The sequence below is a fragment of the Bactrocera latifrons genome, unplaced genomic scaffold (assembly GCF_001853355.1).
Source record: "Bactrocera latifrons isolate USDA-ARS-PBARC rearing strain unplaced genomic scaffold, ASM185335v1 scaffold_31, whole genome shotgun sequence".
NCBI lineage: Eukaryota > Metazoa > Arthropoda > Insecta > Diptera > Tephritidae > Bactrocera > Bactrocera latifrons.
Window position 1 is genome coordinate 1,509,230 of NW_017536741.1, and position 22,805 is coordinate 1,532,034.

The 22,805-nt window shown below is 38.5% G+C and overlaps 5 protein-coding genes across 10 annotated transcripts; 3 read left to right on the top strand and 2 right to left on the bottom strand.

Annotated features, from left to right (window-relative positions):
- Positions 1 to 2,878: 2,878 nt before the first annotated feature.
- LOC108970837 (alkyldihydroxyacetonephosphate synthase) lies at positions 2,879 to 9,582 on the bottom strand. Of its 4 annotated transcripts, none has more exons than XM_018936494.1 (6): positions 9,302 to 9,582; positions 5,738 to 6,181; positions 5,578 to 5,664; positions 4,010 to 5,198; positions 3,839 to 3,943; positions 2,879 to 3,712 (listed from the first exon to the last, which is right to left on the bottom strand). In XM_018936494.1, the coding sequence occupies exons 2-6, from the start codon at positions 5,929 to 5,931 to the stop codon at positions 3,290 to 3,292; spliced, it is 1,998 nt and encodes a 665-aa protein (XP_018792039.1). In that variant the 5' UTR covers positions 5,932 to 6,181; positions 9,302 to 9,582; the 3' UTR covers positions 2,879 to 3,289. The 4 variants fall into 4 exon arrangements, with proteins under 4 accessions (XP_018792039.1, XP_018792038.1, XP_018792040.1 ...); XM_018936493.1 differs by having other exon boundaries at positions 5,738 to 6,184; XM_018936495.1 differs by having other exon boundaries at positions 9,538 to 9,556.
- Positions 9,583 to 11,256: 1,674 nt separating this feature from the next.
- On the top strand, positions 11,257 to 12,906 carry LOC108970842 (tetratricopeptide repeat protein 4). Its single transcript, XM_018936499.1, has 6 exons — positions 11,257 to 11,459; positions 11,532 to 11,821; positions 11,877 to 12,069; positions 12,130 to 12,413; positions 12,484 to 12,648; positions 12,712 to 12,906. The coding sequence occupies exons 1-6, from the start codon at positions 11,307 to 11,309 to the stop codon at positions 12,815 to 12,817; spliced, it is 1,191 nt and encodes a 396-aa protein (XP_018792044.1). The 5' UTR covers positions 11,257 to 11,306; the 3' UTR covers positions 12,818 to 12,906.
- Positions 12,907 to 12,935: 29 nt separating this feature from the next.
- LOC108970840 (lactosylceramide 4-alpha-galactosyltransferase) lies at positions 12,936 to 15,616 on the bottom strand. Its single transcript, XM_018936498.1, has 3 exons — positions 14,781 to 15,616; positions 14,154 to 14,719; positions 12,936 to 13,342 (listed from the first exon to the last, which is right to left on the bottom strand). Exons 1-3 carry the CDS (start codon positions 15,359 to 15,361, stop codon positions 13,281 to 13,283), a joined length of 1,209 nt encoding a protein of 402 aa, XP_018792043.1. The 5' UTR covers positions 15,362 to 15,616; the 3' UTR covers positions 12,936 to 13,280.
- A 463-nt stretch (positions 15,617 to 16,079) lies between these two features.
- LOC108970713 (pre-mRNA-processing factor 40 homolog A) lies at positions 16,080 to 19,587 on the top strand. Its single transcript, XM_018936238.1, has 7 exons — positions 16,080 to 16,793; positions 16,864 to 17,114; positions 17,175 to 18,226; positions 18,301 to 18,603; positions 18,676 to 18,744; positions 18,810 to 18,896; positions 18,956 to 19,587. Exons 1-7 carry the CDS (start codon positions 16,405 to 16,407, stop codon positions 19,244 to 19,246), a joined length of 2,442 nt encoding a protein of 813 aa, XP_018791783.1. The 5' UTR covers positions 16,080 to 16,404; the 3' UTR covers positions 19,247 to 19,587.
- A 434-nt stretch (positions 19,588 to 20,021) lies between these two features.
- Positions 20,022 to 22,354, top strand: LOC108970711 (phosphate carrier protein, mitochondrial). Of its 3 annotated transcripts, none has more exons than XM_018936237.1 (5): positions 20,022 to 20,125; positions 20,885 to 21,055; positions 21,125 to 21,701; positions 21,765 to 21,952; positions 22,037 to 22,194. In XM_018936237.1, exons 2-5 carry the CDS (start codon positions 20,908 to 20,910, stop codon positions 22,192 to 22,194), a joined length of 1,071 nt encoding a protein of 356 aa, XP_018791782.1. In that variant the 5' UTR covers positions 20,022 to 20,125; positions 20,885 to 20,907. The 3 variants fall into 3 exon arrangements, with proteins under 3 accessions (XP_018791782.1, XP_018791781.1, XP_018791780.1); XM_018936236.1 differs by having other exon boundaries at positions 20,065 to 20,244; XM_018936235.1 differs by having other exon boundaries at positions 20,066 to 20,199; positions 22,037 to 22,354.
- The last annotated feature ends 451 nt before the right edge of the window (positions 22,355 to 22,805 follow it).

Below are 22,805 nucleotides of genomic sequence, written 5' to 3' on the forward strand. Positions count from 1 at the left end.
AAGAGGAAGCGTGCAGCCGCGACATGCGAATCGTTTCTTTATTATTATTATCAGCAGCAACAAGCCATTATTTTCGCGCACATTTTTTATATTTGAGCATTTTTGTGGCRATTGTAATTGCCATGGAGTAGCACGGCAGCTGCGGCTTGCAAATGAAATGTGGCAGCAGACAGTCGCTGAGTAGCCATTRGTTGCGTCGATGCGTTGTTGTTGCAAGTGTTGTTCGCCAAAGTCGTTAGCCAAGTTAACAAGGCAATGCTGCGTTGCTAAGACTGAAGCTGAAGGCTTTTTGTCGCCGTCGCAATTGATTTTAGTGTTGCTTCTTCTGCGAGGTCTTTGTCACACTTCATTTCACTTCCTCCATAAGTTAACTGTTCGATTRTCTTCAGGTGAAAGAGCAATTGTGCAGACATTAATCTAGTGAAATGGGCGACAAACGCAACATGTTGCACACAGCGGAGCCATGAAAGAGAACGGTAGAAATAGTTGCATGTTTGTAAGCAAGTACTCAGGGTACATGCATATCTAAGCTTAACAGTTACGCCAGATTGGCAAAAGAGTGAGGTCACCTTCAATCGGGGGCTTCAGTGCCACTCAAGCCAGCTGACAACGGGCTTCCCCTGAAGTCAACTTGCGACGCTAAGCATTTTCCAGAACTTAGAACAGAAAATGCATTAAAAGGTTTACAACTTTAAAAATTTCAGATCTTACAGTTTATACAGTACCCAGTAACAAGTTGACACTTCGACTAATAAATATCTCTCACTTCATTCGTTTCCACCTCACATGAGTGCAATTCTCCAAAGTAGCGGTTTCCATTACCACTCCGTTAGCATAAATGTCAATACATCAACATATTTGCAACGTTTTATTAAATAAATCATCATTGTCACAAGAACAACAGCAACAACAACAACGTCTAAATTGAAGACAACATTCATTCATTAGCCTATCCACACGACAATCTGACTCGCATGCACCTCTAGGTTGCATGTGCAACGCATTGACACTCGCGTGCAGCCACGCACAACAACRCCGCTTYCAGCGCCGAGCAACGTATTCAAGCTGTTATCAGGCGCAGCGCCGCCAAATGCCCGTCACCAGTTTGTATCCCTCTGCAACTCTCACAGCACTGTACCTACATATATACACAAGTAGTTGTGTATGTGCCAGTATCTATTGGAAGCGCATGCTCCAGCGCGTCATCGCCATTAGCCGCACAGTTCCTGCATCGACATTTCAGATTGTGCGCCAAARCGTAGCGTGAGTGCGTTGTTAAGCGCTAACGAAGTTGACATTTTGACATATGAACGCGGAGCATGAAGTCGTTGGCGATATTCGTGYGTGTTTGTTTTAAGCTCTTCACTGTGTTACTGCCTCGCATGCAGCGCCGCCTTCAACCGGCTGCGCAAGTGCCATAAACTGTGCGTCCGACATGTTGCAGCTGCAGTTTCCACACTCGAGGTAAGAATTTAAAATAACTGGTTCACTGCTGCAGAAAYCAGAGCAGACATACATTCGACGTGTCGAGGAATACAAAAAAGTAAATATTTCAGCGATAAAAAGTACTTAGCAATAAATTCCTGCAGCCGATCAACGYTGCTTGATGTGACATTTGGTTGTTGCGGTGGCGTTGGCGACCTGACGTTAGGGCGGTGCGCGTTCGCCTTCAATTTGCGGTTGCATATTTGTTTTGAGAATTTTACAGCTGCAAAATATAGTCACGCAGCGCTTTCGAAGTTATTCACTCGCATTTTCAATAGATTTTTGGCGTGACGTGTCTGGCTTCAGCCAGTGGTAAACTTACTTGGTTATAAAATGTATTTTTAAAATAATTTTTAATGCTATATTTGAAAAGGGAAAATTACTTCGATAGCAGGTCAATTGAAGAGTCCTCGATCTACCACAATAAAACTCTTTTTTTTTTTTTTGCAAAATTATTACTTTTTTTTTTTTACTTCCCTGAATTTCCCTTCAAGGATCGTACACTGATGATAGCGACCCTTCAACTTCTCGATACCATTGTTGAGGTACAATTTGCCCGTTACTTCAAAATAAGCCTCAGTTTCGACAATTACCTCTTCAGTTAACGAAAATTTCTTCTCAGCGAGCAATATTTTGAGGTGTGAGAACAGAAAAAGATCGATGGGGGACAAATCTATAGAATACGAAGGATGTGGGAACAAGTCTTAGTCCACTTTCAAGATGACCAATAAAAATTAKTCCATATGTATCCAGAGGCCAAAACCTTGCCCGTCGACTGTTGCGTTTTTTTACGCTTTGTAACGTCTTCAGTCCACTAGGATGAATGTCGATTGAWCTTCGAAGCATCTATTGTCACATATCGATGCAAAATCTCGGCTTTATTACGCTTGAAGATCTCCAAATTCTGCTTCGAATCATCAACTCGTCATTGTTCTTGTTCAAAAGTGAGTTCGCAGACACCCTCTTTGCACGGAACTTTCAAATACAAGAAAGATGTCACATTCAGTTGACATTTTTAGATTGCCTGCGATCTCAAACAACCTCACTTTACGRTTTTTGATGTTTTCGTCAGTAACAATCTCTTTTGGGCGTCCACTGCTACTGTCTCATTTCACCAGGTCTAAACTTAACCTCCTTCATAGTTAACTTTCATGAAGCAGTYTCRYCAWAAAGCTGAGTTTCTGACAGCTGTCTAATCTATACAAGGACCTTTTGAAGGTATAGCTAACTAAAAATCAAGCTGGGGACTTTTCATTTGATCTGCTATATATGTAATGTTGCTATTATATCCAACCGGCGAAGGCTCTGGGAAGTGGCAACTGTCTTTCCTTTTTCTTAAATTTTCTCTATAGATGTATATGAATATTACATTTCTAAGCCATAAAAAGACGAGTTTATATTTATAGTGGATCTTATTTTATTTTTTCTGTACTAGAAAACTTCAAACACCTTTTCTAATCGTGCTTATGGAATCTCGGTATATCCATATGCCAGTAAGGAGGAATAATAAAAATTAGTTAGTGTAAACTAGTGTAATAAATATGAACCATACGTTTGAACTAGAAAATCACCCATTATAACAGTATATTCCATACAGTAAGACAGAATKGAAKTCCTTAAACACAACATTAAATAATTAAGTAAGCAAATTAAGTTTATGTACAACAACACTCATGTTAAACTAGCGATAATACAAAAGTAAAAAATTGACAAACTTTTTGAGTTAATTCCACTACATTTCACTAAAGCCAACCTAAAACTAATGTCTCTWATCTGTGGTTTCATTTCGGTTGATACTCGAACTTTATAGTTTCGCCTTAACTAATGAACTCGACTCAACGGTGGTTTGATRCGGCGGCACTTCTACGACACTCTTTTTGCTCGCCGCCAACCACTGCTCCTCGGTCAGCAAATTCCCTGCGGCGAAAATATTTTTCGGGTCAAGTTGTCTTTTCGCCGCCAGGTACAGTGCACTGCCGGGTTTTGAAACGGTATTCTCGTACCATTGGCTGCGTATTTTACCAACGCCATGATGATGCGACAGCGAGCCACCCGAGGCGAGTATCTCGTCGCGCGCACCCGTCTCAATCTGCTCGAATGTGGCGACAGGATCGACAATGCCGGTGTGCCTAAAGCCGAAGTAGAAGTAAACGCAAGCGCCGGCATCGTAGGTCTGCGTTACGCGACAGGAAATGATGAAGTTCTTAATGCTACGCTTGTGACATTCCTGAAATACAGAGATTGTTAACGGCTTTCGGTAATTGAATCAACATTTTGAAAGTGGAGGCAAAACAGAAAGTGTCACGTTGTGTATTGTGTACACAAAACGAAGAAACGATGGCAAACCACTCACCGCTTCCACGCGACGCTTCACATTCCGACACAACGAGCTGCAGCGGTCCCATGGCACAGATGTCTCAAAGGACTCTGCTACGATCTCTTGATTCAATGCGAAATCCTRCAGCGAAGCAGAAATAAATATTATTACAAATATCATTGAATGTCTTTTGTTTCTCRCACTCACCCTTATGTACGCTATGACGAATGTTAGTATGTAGCCACGTTCGCCATTATCACCACCTGCCGGAAATCCTTTGAACTGCTTTGCAATCTGATAAATGAGCGCCTCCTCGCGTCGCACATCTTCCTCATTGCCCTCAAATAGCAAAGTTGCTGCACACATTTTCGTTAAATCCAAACCCTTCCAAGCCGTGATGTAGGTTTTCTTCAAGGAATCCAGCAAACCAGCCAACCAGCCTCGCASTGGCTTCAGTGTTTGTCCCATAACGAATTGTTCGTTATCCACTAACCGTACTGACGCCGGTTGGCAGCGGCGACGCGCAACTTCCCGCATAAATTGTACGCCACTCTCGAAATCGGGAAAAACCAGCGARCCATAACGTTTCACGGCGGGCAGTGGACGCACTTTCAATACCACCTCAGTCACAACGCCGAGTGTGCCTTCGGAGCCCATTATCACATGATTGAAATCCGGACCGCACGATACACGCGGCGCCATGCACTCACGCTCCAGCACCTCTCCAGACGCAGTCACCATACGCACACGCACCACCAAATCCTCAATATTGCCGTAGACGTTCTTCTTCATGCCAGAGGCGCGTGTTGCCACCCAACCACCAAGTGTGGAGAACTCATAACTGTCCGGTTCATGACCTACCGTCAAACCGAGTCTTTGCAATTCGCGCTCCAAGTCCTGTCCCACAATGCCCGCCTCAAAGCACACAGTCAAATTGGCTTTATTCAGCCACAGCATACGATTCATCTGTGACGTATCCARCACGCAGATCATGCGTTGCTCCGCTTGCGGACAAGTAATTGAGCCAGACACTGAGGTGCCRCCGCCATACGGTATAACCACAACATTATGCCTATTTGCGAGCGCCACAAGCCGCACCACATCCTCGTGACTTTGTGGCCAGACGACTATATCGGGAATACGCTTGAATTCATTGCGCCAAAGATAGTAGATATCGTGCAGCGTCTGGCCGTGACAGCGTATGAGGCGGTCCTCGCCASACTGCGAGCTTGTCAACTTAGTTGCTTCGAGTTCGCGCACGAAGGGCGCATTCACGGTGGGTGCCGGAAACTCGGTAGGCATTTTCGGAGAGGGTAAATTCTTCTCGATACGCAAATTGAATTTGCTGTAAACCCATTCGGTGAAGTAGGGCAACATGCAGCCTTCAAGTGGATACCTGTGCAAAAGACGAAGTGCTACAGTTTTCAATATACTGATATGAAAGTTTTCTTGTTTGTTTGCATGTATGTGAGTACTTTGTTGTCAGCGTGCAGAATTAGAGTACGACTCAGCTGCTTCTACGCCGGTTCAATGATTCATTTACACGCGCTAAATTAGCGAAGTCACAGGAAATAACCAATATCGCCGCCAAASTGACTTTGCTGACAATTGTAGCCACCAAACTCTGGCTAATACTAGTTTCAGCATAAACAACRCACACGCTTACATGCATACAAACAATAAAGTCATTATGTAGCCTAAATAGAGCCAACAACAGAARCAAACGTGTCTACACAAGCGCGTAAACAAACAAGAAGACGAGCTTCATTACATACTTGTCACCCTTGAAGCCGATGATGCCATTGTCCACATAGAACTGTGAGTCTTTGTAGCCCCAGCCGTACCACTTCAGCACGTCCTGACTGCAGTCGCACGGAAACGATACAGATTTGTGTTTTAAATGCAAATTTTCATTAAACTTTCTTGAGTACTCACCGTTGCAGCGGATACACACCCTGCACTTGCCGCGAGAAGCGCTTATCCAGCAGCACAGTGGCGGGCGTAGCGACCGGCTCTTTGGCGTCGYCGAGTTTGCCGCTGCAGTTGTTGCTTCTGCATTCGCCGGCACTGTGCCGCCCGCAGCTGGGGGCTTGAGGCAGCGGGGTGAAGTGTATATTTGCTTGCGCCATGCTTAATAATAAATCAGTTTTGGGTTTAGTTTTTGAAAATTTTACCAACAAAATGCAATTGACTTGTGTTGACGACGTGCGTCTCTCTCCTAGTGTGCGTGTGTGTGTGTGTGTGTGTGAAGTATGTATTTTTAAATAGCTCCGCCGCCTTGCGCGCACTTTGTCCGTGCCTTGTTCACGCACAAAAATCGATTTTTTTCAATCTGTCGCCAAACAATCGTTCAGCCTGCGGATTTCACGTGTTTTTTTCCTGCTTTCAGTTGTATTATTTATTAATAAATTATTTGTTTTGTATTTACTTTAGTAAACGCTTATTTCTCTGCAATTTTCATTCAACTTATGCACTATGTTTTCGTAGGTATTTTTTCCCTAAGTTCGCCAGCCATTCAGTTATACTGTTAAGCACACACGTTGTCGCCTGCCGTTCAACTAACTAAACTCTAGTAGTGAGTAGCGATTTCAGGGGTGTGCAGCGCTTTCGTGGGCAAAGCGTCAAAGGGAGGCATTTTCCTGTCATATAATGCAAAATGAGTGATTCCAAGCATTGCCGGCACTCAGTGAGTACGCCTRAAAGCCTAAAAACGCTCAAGTAGAGCGTCGTCTGCTTTGAAATGCGTGAGAGCAAAGGCGGATGGCTAAATAGTTCCTAATGTAAATTGAAATTCTACTCTTGTTTAATTTTTTTGCACAGCTGTGTGGCCCAGTTTCGCACCACAATATATCGCACAGTAGTTGTTGTATGTAAATACTTATATATATATTGAATATATATTATATATTTCAGGTCAGAAGCCAAGCCAACGTGTGTGTCATTAAATGCTRCCTTTATTTTTTTATCATCATTTTTTTTTTTTATTTAAAAAATTAGAAGGAAAGGGCTTCGCAACTGGAAAATTGTTTCGTTAGCGATCTAAGGAATTTATAGAGTCCAGAATTATAAAACTGGCAGTTAAAAATTAAAAGTTAAATTATAAAAAATTGTTTACGCGTTAGTTACTTCAGTAAGGTCATTCATAATTCATTCATAATATCCACCTAACCAACTATTTCCATACACTTATCAAACGTACATTGGCTCAAAGTCCACCAGCCTTTCAGTCGACATATCAATTTTCCATTTAAAAGACTCAATTGAATTGTAATGTTCGATTAGCTGATTATGATAATTAAAAATACATAATAATATAAAAAAAAATAAAAATAGTAATTGCGATAAACTCATGATCTATTTTGCCACGTTTGTTCTACACACTCCTATGCGCGCATGGAAAAGTTGATTACAGTTAGGAATGCGTAAAAATAATAAAAATAAAAATAATATTTATGCGTCTACTCACTAGCCACTAAACTACATTCTATTCCTGGACACACGCCATGATGGGTTCGTGTGATATCACCTTTATGGGCCTTYAAGTCGTGCATCAAAAATTTTTATGCGCGAAATGGATAATGTTAAAATCAACAGGTCATAAAATGATAAACTTAAAGCATATCCAAAATTAAAAATATGCACATTAGAGCGGGTTGATTTACAAGGAGCCAAAAAAAATGGATAAATCGCGTTTTGGAGAAATTTTCTACAAAACATTTGAAACAACTTTGCTTTAGAGATTATGGGTCTAAGACGATGTTGGAAAYAAGAAGTTTTAGGGCGTATTTTTTTGGGTTTTCCGGCCCCCCCAAAAAGGCAGGGWACCACCGAAACACACCACTTCTTTTTAAAGCAACATCTGGGTAAACCTGCATTACCGAGTTTCACACTGAATTTAATAGCSTACCTCTGCTCTAACGAACGCTGMATATTCGGTTTGCACCACTCACAGAAAGACGTCTCGCAAAAATGTTTGTCCTGACTCTTCAGGTACTCGGCGACAACTGATCAGCCGCTCGTTCKTTAGCTARGAACGCCCTCTACTGAATACAGGAAGAAAATCAGTCSKATTACTTCCCGGRCAAACCCTGTAGAACCGATTAAACCGATTTTTTTTTAACTTCACCTTAAAAATTKCTGACTSGAAACCAGTTTTASACCCATAGTCCCTCATACAAAGTCGTTCCAAATGATCGGTAGAATATTTTCCGCATACGCCCCCACCCTAATGTACATAGTTTTAGCTATACACTAGGCATGTAATTGGCTTGGCGGGTAAATATGACGCATACTGTTTCATAGAAATCCATACACACTCTCAACCACATTTATATTAATACATAAAAATGTATCTTACTGCGCCCCTCCCAGAAATGACAACACACCATGTGCACGCTGCTGATAATAATCAGGCGTACGGCTACTTGGCTCTGAAAGTGGCGCAATTTCTGTATGACTAAACGCACTCTCGCAGCGAAGMCGCTCCAAAGCGTTGAGCGATTAGTTCACTCCTTTCACGCGGGGGTGGAAAATGAGTGCAAAAGCTGGCATTTACCGGCTAGTTGAAAATRTACGAAATATTAGTGGAAAATATGCGCAGAAAGTGGACGTATTTGAAGAGTGCTACACACGCTTACGCTCTGCTTGAAATGACTCAAGAGAAAAGTTAAAAACATGCTATCGCAAAGTCTTCTACATACAAAAAAAAAAATTGGAGCCCATAAAGCACTGTTATCGCAACGTTTGGTTTAGATAAGAAAGYGTTGTTAGTGTAGGGAACCTTACAAGTTGAGCAGGTGCAGACTTCAAACGCATTCATACATATTTTAATCTTGCGCTTTGGCCTAATTTCTTTTCGATAAATAGGGTACTTTACGGGGTCCAAAGTAATTACTGGTACAGCTAGTTTTAGGGTACTTTTTTCGTTCGTGGTGTTTCTTTTATTGTTGTTTAAGCAAAATGCTGTGGTTGCTGTGGAAGTAAAGGGTGCCACAATTAGCATAAGATTTAAGTTGAAGATGAAATCGCGATAAGTTTAAGTCTTGCGTTAATTTTGGGAAACCCTGTATTTTTTTTTTTTTATTCACACAAAATTGAAAAACTTTTTTTTCCAACAATTGAAAATCTTGCGTTAGTTTTGGAACACCCTGTATATTTTAATATCAAATTTTTTTTCAAATATATTTTGTATTATAAACCAACGCTTTGGAAAGCATTTTTTTCCCCCAAAATTCAATGAGGCGTTTAATTTGAGACACCCTGTATTTTTTTAATATTGTTTTTTTTTAGTTTTGTTACAAAATTTAGAGACTTTTAATTATAGATACATTAATACTTTGAAAAACTTTTTTATTTCAAAAAATTCCATGCGGCATAAATGGGTCCACCAATTATGAAAGAATTTTGGAGTCAACGCTTTTTTTTGAGTAGTGTACGTATGTAGCACTGTTATTATCATTTTACGCTGTCTTACTTTTTTACTWTTGACTTATACCACACCTCATGTAATTTTCATCAAATAAATTTTTTTCCATAAAAAAAGAACTATCACGCTTGCTTTATTATTAGTTGGTCCGCACAGCTGGCACCTTCACACAGTCAATAATAATGCACAAGCAATGCCGTCACAAATTGAAAGTATGTATTTCGCTTGATAGGGACGTAACCTTAGAACACAGTCTTTAGCACTAAAAAATCTWTATCAAATAAAATATATGCCTTCTTTTTAAACACACTTTGTCGCGTCAAATTCAAATGGCTCGCTGGAATACGCGCCCTTCGCCATGTAAATCGCAACTGGCAGCCAGCAATCTGCGACTTTATCAGTTTCAGCGCCCGCCAATGTTGTGTGAATGCCGTTGAAGCCAACCACATACATACATACATACATACATATAAGAGTGTATGTTTGTAATTGTTGTTGTATTTGTTAATTACACTCATAACAAATTGGCAAATATTGTATTATAGAGATTTAATGCTTTTACAATTGTTTTGGTTTTATTGTTTTATTAATCCCTTCTAAAAGGCGGCATACTCGTGCCCATACAGTCTTATAATGAGTACCGGATTGTGATCAATATTTGCAAACATTCGAGGTATCGATATCCGTATGCACACTGTAAACTTATGAATGCAACTACAAATATGATAATTTACAGTAAACTGCTTTAGATAAATATTTAGATACCTTTTGGGTGTCGCCCAATAGTTATAAATGCAAGCGAATGCGCACGCATACTTTCGTATGTTAATGCACAATAAGTATGTGTGTATRTATGTATKTAAATGGGGTATAATTRCAAAAATGTTTGAATGACTTTGAACACCGGAAATGGRACTGATGTCAAAGTCTCTTTCTTCATACCAAAAATTTTACAGTTACCATTTAGACCAGAGAATTTAAAACTTCACGATCCAGAGGAAAACACAGTTTCATAACGACTTTTCAACAATACATTCTATTATTTGTCTTAAAGGTAAAATATAAATATTACACATATTGGGTAGTCGAAAAAGTCGTTTCGTATTTCKAATCAAACTTCAATCTATAGTATATGGAATAAAAGGATTAACTCATATACAAAAACATACATACACACAAACATATGTAATAACATATGTATATCATATAAGCCATTTGCCCTGCGTGTGCAGCGAAAGCACAAACCACTTTCGGTTTCAAACGTATTTGTCTAACTTAATAAATGTGCATACMTTGTAYGTATGTATGTATKTAAAGCTGCGAAAAGTGCGCTGCGTTCATCAGCAAATTTGCACTATACTTGAAGGTGCTTTGCTCATTGAAATGTTATTAAAAAAATGTTTAAATAAAAAAAAAATAAAATAAAAAAAAAATTATTTAAACACAACCACATTTCTATATACCAAAWATATGCTACAAAGGCCTCTGATGCCGCACACAAGTTTTGCAATTTCTTACCATTAAAAATGTGTTAAAGTCAGGAAACGAGAAAAGCGTTAACACCGTGGTTAACTTGTTAGTTATCCATTAACAATGTTTAGACAAAGCGATAACAAGAGCAAATTTCCGCGACACACCCTATAACAGCTTAATAGCAGTGCAACTAAGCCTACATATGTGACGGCTTATGTGTGCGTATATGCCTGCATTTACATACGAACGTTAGCAATTTGAAAAGTTGTTGGGAAAAGTAGTAATTCAATTTCACCACAAATCAGTTGAAATAAAAACAGAATTTGTATAAAATAAATTTACAACAACAATGTCTATTTATACATTTCAATCCATATTTTTTAATTACAAATACACACATACCGTATAGCTAAAAAAATTTAAAAATATATACAAAAAAGTCCGTTAAAACTTAAGCGCAAGCACAGACTGCTCATATTGAGCATTGCAACCCTGCGTCTTAGCTGCGCTTATTTAACACAGCTGGAAATAAACATGTGTATTATGTAGTTTTGTTTATAAAATATTTTAGGTCGAGCAAGTGTCTTTTTTTAAAACTACAAAAATATGGCTGATGAGAAATTGGATTTGCAGAAAACGTGGACAGATGAAGAGCGTTTAGCTTTGGCCGCAAAATTGGATGAGGAATTAGATGCATTCATTGATGGTTTGGAGAAGAAACGCTATGAGGAAGGTTGGCCAGAGGATCGTTGGCAAGAAGTATGTACGCTTATTGTATGACAGGTATTACTATACAGCAAAGTAAACAAATGAAATATGTGTTGTGTATAGGAAATGGACAAGCATCCGTTCTTTATGAAAAAAGCACCSCAACCTGGCGACGACGTGCATCCAATGTTCGAGGGTCTGCAAAAGCTGAAATACGATCCAGAGGAAAACACAGCGGAGGAACTGGCTCTGAATTATAAGGATGACGGCAACTTTTATATGAAGCATAAAAAATTTCGTACTGCCATATATAGTTTCTCAGAGGGCTTGAAAGCCAAATGTGATAAACCGGAAATAAAATCTGTGCTATACAATAATCGTTCCGCTGCACATTACTTTCTAAAAAATTACCGGTAAGACGCGCTGCAACATATGCTATCTTCAGACTACAACTTCTTGTGCTTATAGTTCGGCACTCATTGATGCGCTAAAAGCATTGGAATATAACGCAGAATATGCCAAATCACGTTGGCGCGCTGCACAATGTGCCTTTAATTTGGACAAGTTCGAACTTTGTACCCAATTGTGTGAAGAGCTACTGAAACGAGATGCAAATCATAACGACGCACGCGAATTGTTAAAAAGGAAYAAAACGAAAAAGGTTGTGTGTTCACAAAGTGTTTAACAGAAACATTCAACTTTGTTTTACCTACATTTACAGCTGGAAATTGAACGAGATCAACGCAAAGAGGCTGCAGAGGCAAAGAAACGCATTGTGAGCTTTCAACGGCTAACTGAAGCACTTAAGACACGCGGCATTAAATTCGACGATCTAAAAMATAACAAACCCATAACGGAGGAATTGTTACGGCCGAAATTTCTGCCATTAGAAGATCACCCAGTTCATTTGGATAGCGACAATGAGACGCTTGTATGGCCAACAGCCTTTTCATATCCAGAATTTTTATTTAGCGATTTTCAGCAACAGTTGTCGGAGGATGTGGTGTAAGCGCATGCGTATTAATGCAAACTCTTTAGTTATAAATTATTTTACAATTTTTTTTTCTTTTTACAGCATGGAAGATTGCATCAACGACATGTTTAAAGAGCCGTTGCCATGTGACAAATCGCATAGCTATCGATCTGGCAATTTAAACATATACTACGAGAACCGTAAAGTGGGCTGCGTGCATAAAGTGGATTTAAATAAAMCTATAAAGGAGATCTTAAACGAAAAGGGGTATGTTGGTCCAATACACTAATCGTTGCATTAAATATATATATTATTATTTTTGAAATGCAGCTTCTTTGTCACTGGCGGCTCGCTGCTATTTTATGTTGTACCAAAAAACTCGCAGGTTGAACGCGAATTCGTTAATCAACAAAGAAGACCATTGATTTATGCGTGAGAGTGAACACATTAATGTTGAAATTGAGGGAACGAGTATATGTAAATAGCATTTTTAAACAATAAAGTAACTGTATTTTATGTATAGTATATTTTGTATTTTATTAAAACAAGTTGACTCATTTGTGTACGGGTGCATATATTTCTCATATAACACTGTTCATCTTATACATAACAATTCTATATAATACACATTTGATTTCATTGTATAACTTTGATTAGGAGTTTCCACGCCAATTGGCATACATATGTGTGTAGTTAATGTGATGTCGTAAGTGCACGCTGCATCACATGCATAAGCTATTTCAACGTGTATGCCAATATTATATTTGTCTTACTATTAACTATTGCAATTCGGATTTCTGCAACGATATTTTGATCGCTTTTGAAAACAACATGTGTATAAAAAATAATGTAGAATTTTTTCTCGTGGCAGGAATAGGTAGGATATTATTTATCTATATTCACCATACAAGTATGAGCATTATTTTACTGTGTTCGCGGTTAGCTTGTACTAAGCTTTTTGCTAAAAAAAATATAAAAAATTTATCATATTGTTAAGAAAAAACTAATTGCGCCTATATAAGAACTCAATGATCATTTCGACTTCAATAATATCATCTACAATGCTCTAAAATACATACATACAAGATTTCTACTACAAATTGATCCATATTTGAACTTTAATATTTATGTACAAACTTTGGTTTCTACTACTTGCTATTTAGAGACAGTATTGCTTTTTGTTATTGAGATTCGTTAAATAATACATATCGAGTATATTTATTTACAAATGTGAATGTGCTTGGTGTGTGGAATATATTTAAGCTAATGAGAAYATACATAMATACAGAAAAGGGTTATTATTCAACCGAATTGCATGCATGCGATTAGTAGGGATGACGCACACGTTTATTTAAGGAGAAAAAGTGTGTTATTTGAGTAAGATTTATAAAAAAAAAATTTTGTAAAAAAAAATATTATTCGTTAATGCTAAAAATCTAATAAAAAAAATACACAAGAGATTCTACAAATGCTGCCTTAGTCGGACATACATACATATGCATACAATATAACATAAAACAATATAAAATAATTAACAAAACAACTTTCGGGCATAATTATAAATTTCGGTTCGATTCAATTAAATCCGCTAGCCATGGGTATCCAACTAATGTTAAAAGGCTGCTTCGGAGTTAAACTTTCACAGATACATAGATACGCAGCAAACTAAAAACTATTACTTACTTTCGTTTGAACGAAATGCTAAAAATACTTTTCCTTTTTACCTTAACCTTTTTTAACATTAAATGTCCTTGTGTTTTAAAAATACTCGCCTGCTGCTGCATAAACTTTCGGGCAATGTTTTTCGGCGAGAATACCATAAGCTACGTTTGCACCCACTTTCACATGCCTTTGCTTGGAGTGTTTGTTCCATACATGCGCAATGTATGAATCACGTAGCAAATTCAGGGTCTCAGTCAGGTACTGCGCTTCAAAGAAATATTCCCACTTTTTCCAAGGTACCGCATAAAATGCTTCCCTTGGCATTATGTGAAATCCCATACACCGTTTAGCATTCATCATTAATTCAATGTTGGCTGTCTTACAGACATCATTCATGACACGCGTTATGACGCCTGGCCCGTTGTTACCCCAATCGCTGCCATCGAAATTTAACAGGAAATCTCGTAAGCACTTTTCAGCAATTTCATGACCAAATCCATCGGGAGCGAAGTTCATTACCCCTGCTGCAAGGTATGTTGTTGATTCCGCTCCTGTATAATTTGGTGGCAATTTTTCTAAGCTACGCAGCACTACGACATCCATATCAAGATAAGTGCCACCCCATCGCCACAATGTTAAATAGCGTAAAAAGTCGGAAAGGTGTGATAGCACATAACTGAAATTTTTAAATGTTAAATCCACTAGATATCATTTAGTCGCTATTGTTTTGTTATTACCTGGATCGAAAAAGTTTGCCGTCTTTTAACCACTGGTACATGGGTGTTCCAGCTGCATATGTCCATATATTTAGGTTGCGTAAATGTACATTTGGGTAGCTGAGTATCGCTTCTATCACTGGCGAAGTATTATTGTAATCACGGTAAGCGGGACTGGCAAAAAGTACGAAAACACTGAAACCAGGATTGTGTAATGCAGCCGATTCAATGGCACATGCTTCCCGTGCGGTAAGATCCATCATATTAATTGGTGCGCTGCCTAAGTATTGCATTCGACTACGCAGTTTTTCATTTGGACAACTGGTTTCGTGAAAGATAATACTACGCCCGCTCGCATTTGGTTTCGGTTCCGAAAGCATTATATCGTCCAGGAGATGCGGACCAGCACCGAACTTATTTTGTGCATATTTTTGTTGTGCATATGAAACTGATGGAGAAGCGCTGAAGCTATTCATGAAACAGTAGCGTATGTCTGTTTGATTTATGTCTGAGCCATAAAGTAGACACCAGCTTATTACAAAAAGCGATAGTAGGAAGAGGAGTATCCATTTCAATCTGGGCTTGGCTATAAYTTGTTTCATTTTGTTTACTTCAGAAATACATTGAAGTTTTGAGATTCAAAGATAATAGAGAATGTTTAATTCCTATGTCATATTTTATTTAAGCGATGTTTAGTTGCTCATCTTCCACCAAACCGAATTAAGAACCAGGCTGTTTCAGGAAGTCCACATCTTCGTTTAATAAGGATAATATTACGACTTCCCACAAGTTTAAACACAATCACTTAGCAAAAAATATACAAGTTTTCTTATCGCTGTAATATTTGTTTTATTGTACTTTTGACAACCTTGAAATTACCAGGGTGTCAGTTTTCTATACTTGAAAAAGCACTATAAATTTTACACATGCTTTTTTTTTTATTCTTATCATTTGTAATGTTGTCTGGAATAAGTATACGAACTATTAAAAACTAATAAAAGTACTAATTACTTTGCGAGAATATATAAGTATTCGATGATACAACGAAAATTAATACCACTTGATGTACATCAGGTGAACAAAATCCAAAACAGATAAGTCAATGAAAAAAAAAAAAATTAATTTCACTTAAATTCGAAATAATTTCTCTTAAATATAAAATCCTATAACAATTTTATTTATGGTAAGAACGGCTAATTTTATGCAGTGATAACATGTCTGTCCTTGCTCAAACTGCGCTCAGATAAGTTTTTACAAATCGTAATCACTGTGCAGGTAAGTGCGTAAAGTGCAACTCTGCTCGACGCTTTCAAATGTCAATTGAGCATTTTCTCGAGCCGGGGATTGTAATATTAAGCAAGTTTTGCATGGTAATTTAGATAATGTAAACATTCACGAAATTAAAAGCAAGTACTTGCAAATTGAACAATATTAAGTGGCTATATAATTTCAGTGTTAAAATAGCATATTATTATAATTCTATCAGTCAGACTGGATTCAGTACAACGGCGCTGTTTGAGGTTAGAACAGTTTTGGTGTTGAGAGCAGTTTATGGTTTGGCATACGTTGACAAGTTTGCGACTGGAAATTTGTSGTTTTATTTGTAAAGTGTATTTAAAAATTTTGTCTTGCACAAAGCAGAAATATGAATGTACCTMCGGGAGCGGCGGGTGGTGCAGTTCCGCCACCAATGGGCATGCCGCCAATGTTTAACATACCGCCACCAGGTTTTGGAGGGCCACCTCCACCAGAGCTGGCGGCAGCATTCGGTGGTATACCGCCTAACACTGAATGGACAGAGCACAAGGCTCCTGATGGGCGACCATATTACTACAATAACAATACTAAGCAAAGCTCATGGGAGAAGCCTGAAGCACTGATGACACCAGCCGAACGTTTGACTCACCAATGCCCTTGGAAAGAGTACCGTTCTGATGCTGGTAAAGTGTATTATCACAATGTTAACACAAAAGAATCACGTTGGGAGCCACCACCAGAATTCGTAGAAATGCAAGCTAAAGTAAAAGCAGAAGAGTAAGATTTTTTATTTTCTAACTTTCGCAACAAAAAACTAAGTGCACTACTTTATAATATATGTATATAGAGCTGCTGCTGCTGCCAAAGCCGTTGCTGCGATGACATCTTCCAGTTTGGCGGGAATGGTGCCACCGGCTGCGCTAGCCAGTATACTTCCGGCCACTCTACCCACCGTGGTAAATATAGCTACACCTGATATACGTTCACCTATGACCCCAGGCAGTAATGAAAATTCTTCATCCGCTCTTGATCAAGCCATGGCTGCTACATTAGCTTCAATTGAAATGCCACAAACTGGGAAGGAAGAGAAGGAAAACAGTAATCGAATAATAACATTCAAATTTGTTTACGATAATAATTATTGAATGATTTTTACAGATAAAAAAGAATCACCTACGGAAGAACCCAAAATAGTATTCAAAGATAAAAAGGAAGCAATTGAAGCTTTCAAAGATTTACTGCGGGAAAAAAATGTACCATCAAATGCAAACTGGGATCAGTGCGTCAAAATAATTTCCAAAGATCCACGTTATAGTTCGTTTAAAAATTTGAACGAAAAGAAGCAAACATTTAACGCATATAAAACACAAAAGCTGAAAGATGAACGAGAAGAGTCGCGTTTACGCGCTAAAAAAGCCAAGGAGGACCTCGAACGTTTCCTTATGTCAACTGATAAAATGAACTCGCAAATGAAATATTATAAATGCGAAGAGTTATTTGCGTCCAATAAAATATGGACCAGTGTGCCGGAACAGGATCGCCGTGATATTTATGATGATTGTATTTTCAACTTGGCTAAGAGGGAAAGGGAGGAAACGCGTRTACTAAAGAAACGAAATATGAAAGTATTGGGCGAGTTACTCGAGTCGATGACCACAATCACTTACGAAACTACATGGGCGCAGGCGCAACTAATGCTGCTTCAAAATGCCGCCTTTAAGAATGACGTTAACTTACTTGGAATGGACAAAGAGGATGCGCTCATAGTTTTCGAAGATCATATTCGATCATTAGAAAAAGAAGAAGAGGAAGAACGTGAACGCGAAAAGAAGCGTCTCAAACGTCAACAGCGCAAAAACCGCGATTCATTCTTATCCTTATTAGATGCACAACATGAAGCTGGAAAACTTACGTCAATGTCGCTTTGGGTAGAACTTTATCCAATAATATCGGCAGATTTGCGTTTTTCAGCTATGCTCGGTCAGCCGGGTTCTACGCCCTTGGATTTATTTAAATTCTATGTGGAAGACCTAAAGGCGCGCTACCACGATGAAAAGAAAATCATACGCGAGATACTCAAAGAAAAGCAGTACGTGGTGCAAGCAAATACTTCCTTCGAGGAATTTGCTACTGTTGTGTGTGAAGACAAACGCTCTGCAAATTTAGACGCGGGCAATGTCAAATTGACATATAATGCGCTGCTTGAAAAGGTATCTAAACTTTGCACAATAAAAATCTCTTATCTAAAGGTAATAATTTTATATTCCTGAATAAAAAAAAATAGGCCGAAGCCGTCGAAAAAGAGCGTCTGAAAGAAGAAACTCGCCGTTTGCGAAAATTGGAAAACGAAATCAAAGCGGAATGGCAAGAGGCAAATATTTCTGTACAGGAACCGTACGAAGCTGCGAAGAAGTTGGTGGAACATTTAGAGGCATTTACTGTTTATGAAAAGGAAGTCGGTGTGAAAAAGATCTGGGAGGACTATATTAAAGAAAGCGAAGACGCCTGCAGTCATCATCATTCCCGTTCGCGAAAGTCGAAGAAGAACAAAAAACACAAGAAGAGAGTGCGCTCCAGTTCTAAGTCGGTAAGTAACACAAGTGCACCAACAAGTTTCAAGACAATAATAAATTTTACAAATTCCTGTAATTAATTACAGGACATTGAAAATGATCAMGATGAATTTGAGTCGGCAAAATCAAAAAAACGAAAGTCCCATTCGCGTTCGGTAAATATGCATAATCAAAATCTAGAATTCATTTACATTCAATTTGCGTTTAATTTTTTTTACAGCATTCGATTAGTTCTAGCCTCAGCATGGAAAGTGAACGCATATCGAAGAAAAAGAAGAAGCGAAAGAGCAAAAAGACTTCACGAGCTGTATGTAGTCTACAATATACCATACAAAATGTTTGAGTGTTGTTAATATTTCCTTACAGTCTTCCTGCGAATCTGAACGCGTCATCTCCTCACCAATTGCTTCGCCAACCACTTCACAATTGGATGATATTACAGTTAGCAGAAAGAAAAAACGCGACAAAAAGAGTAAGAAGGAAAAGAAACATCACCGCTCTATTACACCGATAAGCGCAAATGGTAGCAATCAGTCCGATGTTGAAAATTCAGGTACTAGTTCGCGTAATGCAGAGGAACAAGCGCTAAGCGAAACCGAACTGGAGTCGAAACGCGCCGCATTATTAGCACAATTGAACGAACAAATGGAAGATTGACCGACGGTGAGAAGCCAACTATGTTACAAATCGTCTAGACCAATAGTGAACAGTCGCAGCAGCCAATAACTAAGCCAAGATCAATAAAACTTTGTACAGAAAATGCAAGCATTAGATATTCGAAATTCTCTTTTACCATGATACATTGCGTACAAGACTTCTAAGCAACTGCGAGTCTTCTAAGAATAATATTTATTATTATAATTAATGTTAATTTTATGAATTGCACATACAAACATATATGAATCTTGGCATATACTTAAAAACAAGTAATTGAGCAACTTGTACGATTAAAATAAATATTAAAAATATTGTAGTTCACTGGCGCTGTTTAAATTAAATACAACTTTTTGTTATTTTTATCACACAAAGAATGCACGAAATTTATTTGAATTAAACGAAGTTTTCCCTGAATTTCTCTTATTGAGGTCATAACATTTTGTGCACACGCGCTGACCTTTTTCTTGTTTCTTAAAAACGTGTCACAAGGCCAACGCCATCCTTCCTAAACAGTTCATGCTGTTGTTCGTAAAAACCGCAAAAGTTCTAATCTAGCAATTTTTACCATACAAATTGAATAAGTATTTACAAATACAATTGAATAAGTATTTGTGCGCTGCATTTCCGAGCGATTGCGGCACGAGCAAATATTTGAAAACCCGAAACGTTTGCATTTTTCTCGAATCGCTTTTCATACAATACACCCAGAAATTATGCTCTCGGCGCCGTTGCACTTTACATGTGTAGAAAATGCAATAATATAATGTAAATGCGAAGAGTTCTTTGTATGGGAAAAGTATTTCGCCTGCAAGACAAAATAAATAATCCACTCACAGCATTTCGGTTAGTGGTTTGGCGTGCAACGAACGTTTCTCCGTGGTAATATTCCTTTTTTAAATTAAATAAATTTTCCATTCAGCTGTGGATTTTAGTTTTCGCTATTTCAAATCCAAGTGAGTTGGAAATGACAAGTACAAATATTTAAAAAAAACAAAGTTGTAAGTGCATGTGGAAGGCGCAGGGGTTTAATAATTGAGGATACAAGTGTTTGAAATATATTTTTATTACGCAATAATCAGCAAATTGCATATTGTGGATGCTAAATATGAAAGCGTTATGTAAAATTTTAAAAACAAACGCTAAAAAACGGTAAAAAAAATACCCAAATATATTGAGGAGCCGTAGGCAAAACTAAAGGATTTTTGCTAATAATATACATTACAGCTAAAGACGTTAAAAACAATACACAGTACGCAGCAAAATTAATTTTTAAATTATTATCAAAAACTGCGCTTTACAATTAGRGTAATATTATACTACAAACTTCAAATTTCGTGTAAAATTTTCGATACCGAAAAATGCACGGGCCTTGAATGTGTTAATGACCTTCTCTGTTGAAGCATAGATAAAATAGAGACAGTTGGCCTCTAACTGTAATCAGCGTATTACATCATTTTTGGCAAACGGCTGCGCTAACCTAAAAGTCAATTCACTGTCAGCCTATATTAATTTAAATTTAATTTTAAATAATTAACTTTATTTTTGAATGCATAATTTTATAAATATATATTTTCTTATTTATAGCATTTATTTTCGCTAATTTTGCTTTTATTTTTGTGGGTTCTCAATAACTTGCAGCCTGAACTGTAAACATTGACGCAATGCTCTTCACATCCCTACTTGAAGCCGCCCAAAATTCTCCCTTTAAAACTCCCTTTTCGGCAGCCAGTTGTCAGGCGAACAGCCGCAGTGATGGCTCAAAACTGACGCCAAACCACCAGATAATGGCTGCCGCAGCCGCCGAGGGTGGTAAGTTTAAAGCGATATGAATTTTTATTAAAGGAATTTTCACAAATCTAAATTTCTTGTTTTACAAAGACTCTTGCGAGTTCGGCTCGAACACCTACTTTGCACTCTGTGGTCTGGGTGGTATCATCTCGTGCGGTCTAACTCACACTATGGTGGTGCCATTGGATTTGGTCAAATGTCGCCTACAAGTCGATCCCGTTAAATATAAGAGTGTGTTCAATGGCTTTGCCGTTACACTTAAAGAAGATGGCGTGAAAGGTCTTTCTAAGGGATGGGCGCCAACTTTCTTCGGTTATTCTATGCAGGGTCTCTGTAAATTCGGTCTCTATGAAGTATTTAAGGTGATCTACTCGGATGCGATTGGTGAGGAGAACTCCTACCTGTATCGTACTTGGTTGTACCTTGCGGCTTCCGCATCGGCTGAATTCTTTGCCGATATCGCTTTATCTCCTATGGAGGCGGCCAAAGTGAAAATTCAAACAACACCTGGATTTGCTAACACTTTACGTGAAGCTTTGCCCAAGATGTCGGCACAGGAGGGCATTGCTGCATTCTATAAGGGTTTGGTACCATTGTGGATGCGACAAATTCCATACACGATGATGAAATTCGCCTGCTTCGAAAGAACGCTAGAACTTCTATATAAGTAAGTGAAGTATTTTCAACAAAAAATAAAATATGTAATATAAATTGAATTGTACCGTTACAGATATGTGGTACCCAAACCCCGTCAGGACTGTACAAAGGGTGAACAATTGGTCGTAACTTTCGCCGCTGGTTATATTGCTGGCGTCTTCTGTGCCATCGTATCCCATCCAGCTGATACAGTTGTATCCAAATTGAACCAAGCCAAGGGCGCTTCAGCCTTCGATGTGGCCAAGCAACTGGGTTGGGCTGGTACGTACATACTTTCCATCCATTCCACATCCTTATGTTTATAACGCTTCGTACTTTTTATGGCTTTCTCTTTCCCCCTAATAGGTCTTTGGGGTGGCCTTATGCCTAGGATTGTGATGATTGGTACTCTAACTGCCGCTCAATGGTTCATCTATGATGCTGTTAAGGTGTACCTGCATATGCCCAGACCACCTCCACCAGAAATGCCCGAGTCTTTGAAGGCTAAACTGGGTGTAGCTTAGTGTGGCGTATGAAATAATTAAATATTTAGTGATAATTGACTAGCGGCAATGTTAACTGTAAATTTACCCCTGCAATAAAAAGGCAAAAATATTATAAAATTCGCGATATCATAAGAAACGAAAGATTTTGCTGGAATAAAATTTATTAGAATTAAATTAACCAATGAGTTATTTTTAATGCATATTGAAGAGTTAGTTTCGAGAGGGAAGACTCTCTTAGATAAATAGATAGTACCCGTAACCTAACGTATATTGTGCCTTCTCCTCTGTCACACATTCTTACATAGTCCAGCACTTGGATAAAAACCAGTACCGTGATGACTGCCATTTAGGCGATAGGATCCCCTAATATATAGATCCAAGGGCCTAGATACAGGGTCTAAAGAACGCTCAGTAGTTTCCGGCATCTCGGGAAGATAATTATGCTTCTAACCCTAGAGGGGTTGTAACCACTCATTAACAACTTTGTCAGGCTCATGCCTGTGCGTTGTTGTAATCTCTTCTCGCTCCCAAGAGCTCCTTTTTGGTATGAAAACCAACCGCAATGCTCCGATTATACTATTCCGGAAGTAGCTGGCGAGCGAGCACCCAGTTCATACACGACTACCCTT

What these genes read in the sequence shown, in the direction of transcription:
- LOC108970711 (XM_018936237.1), top strand. Translation starts at nt 20,908, where the DNA reads ATGCTCTTCACATCCCTACTTGAAGCCGCCCAAAATTCTCCCTTTAAA. An exon ending in ACGCTAGAACTTCTATATAA is followed by an intron (nt 21,702 to 21,764) that starts GTAAGTGAAGTA and finishes GTACCGTTACAG; the next exon opens with ATATGTGGTACCCAAACCCC. An exon ending in CAAGCAACTGGGTTGGGCTG is followed by an intron (nt 21,953 to 22,036) that starts GTACGTACATAC and finishes TCCCCCTAATAG; the next exon opens with GTCTTTGGGGTGGCCTTATG.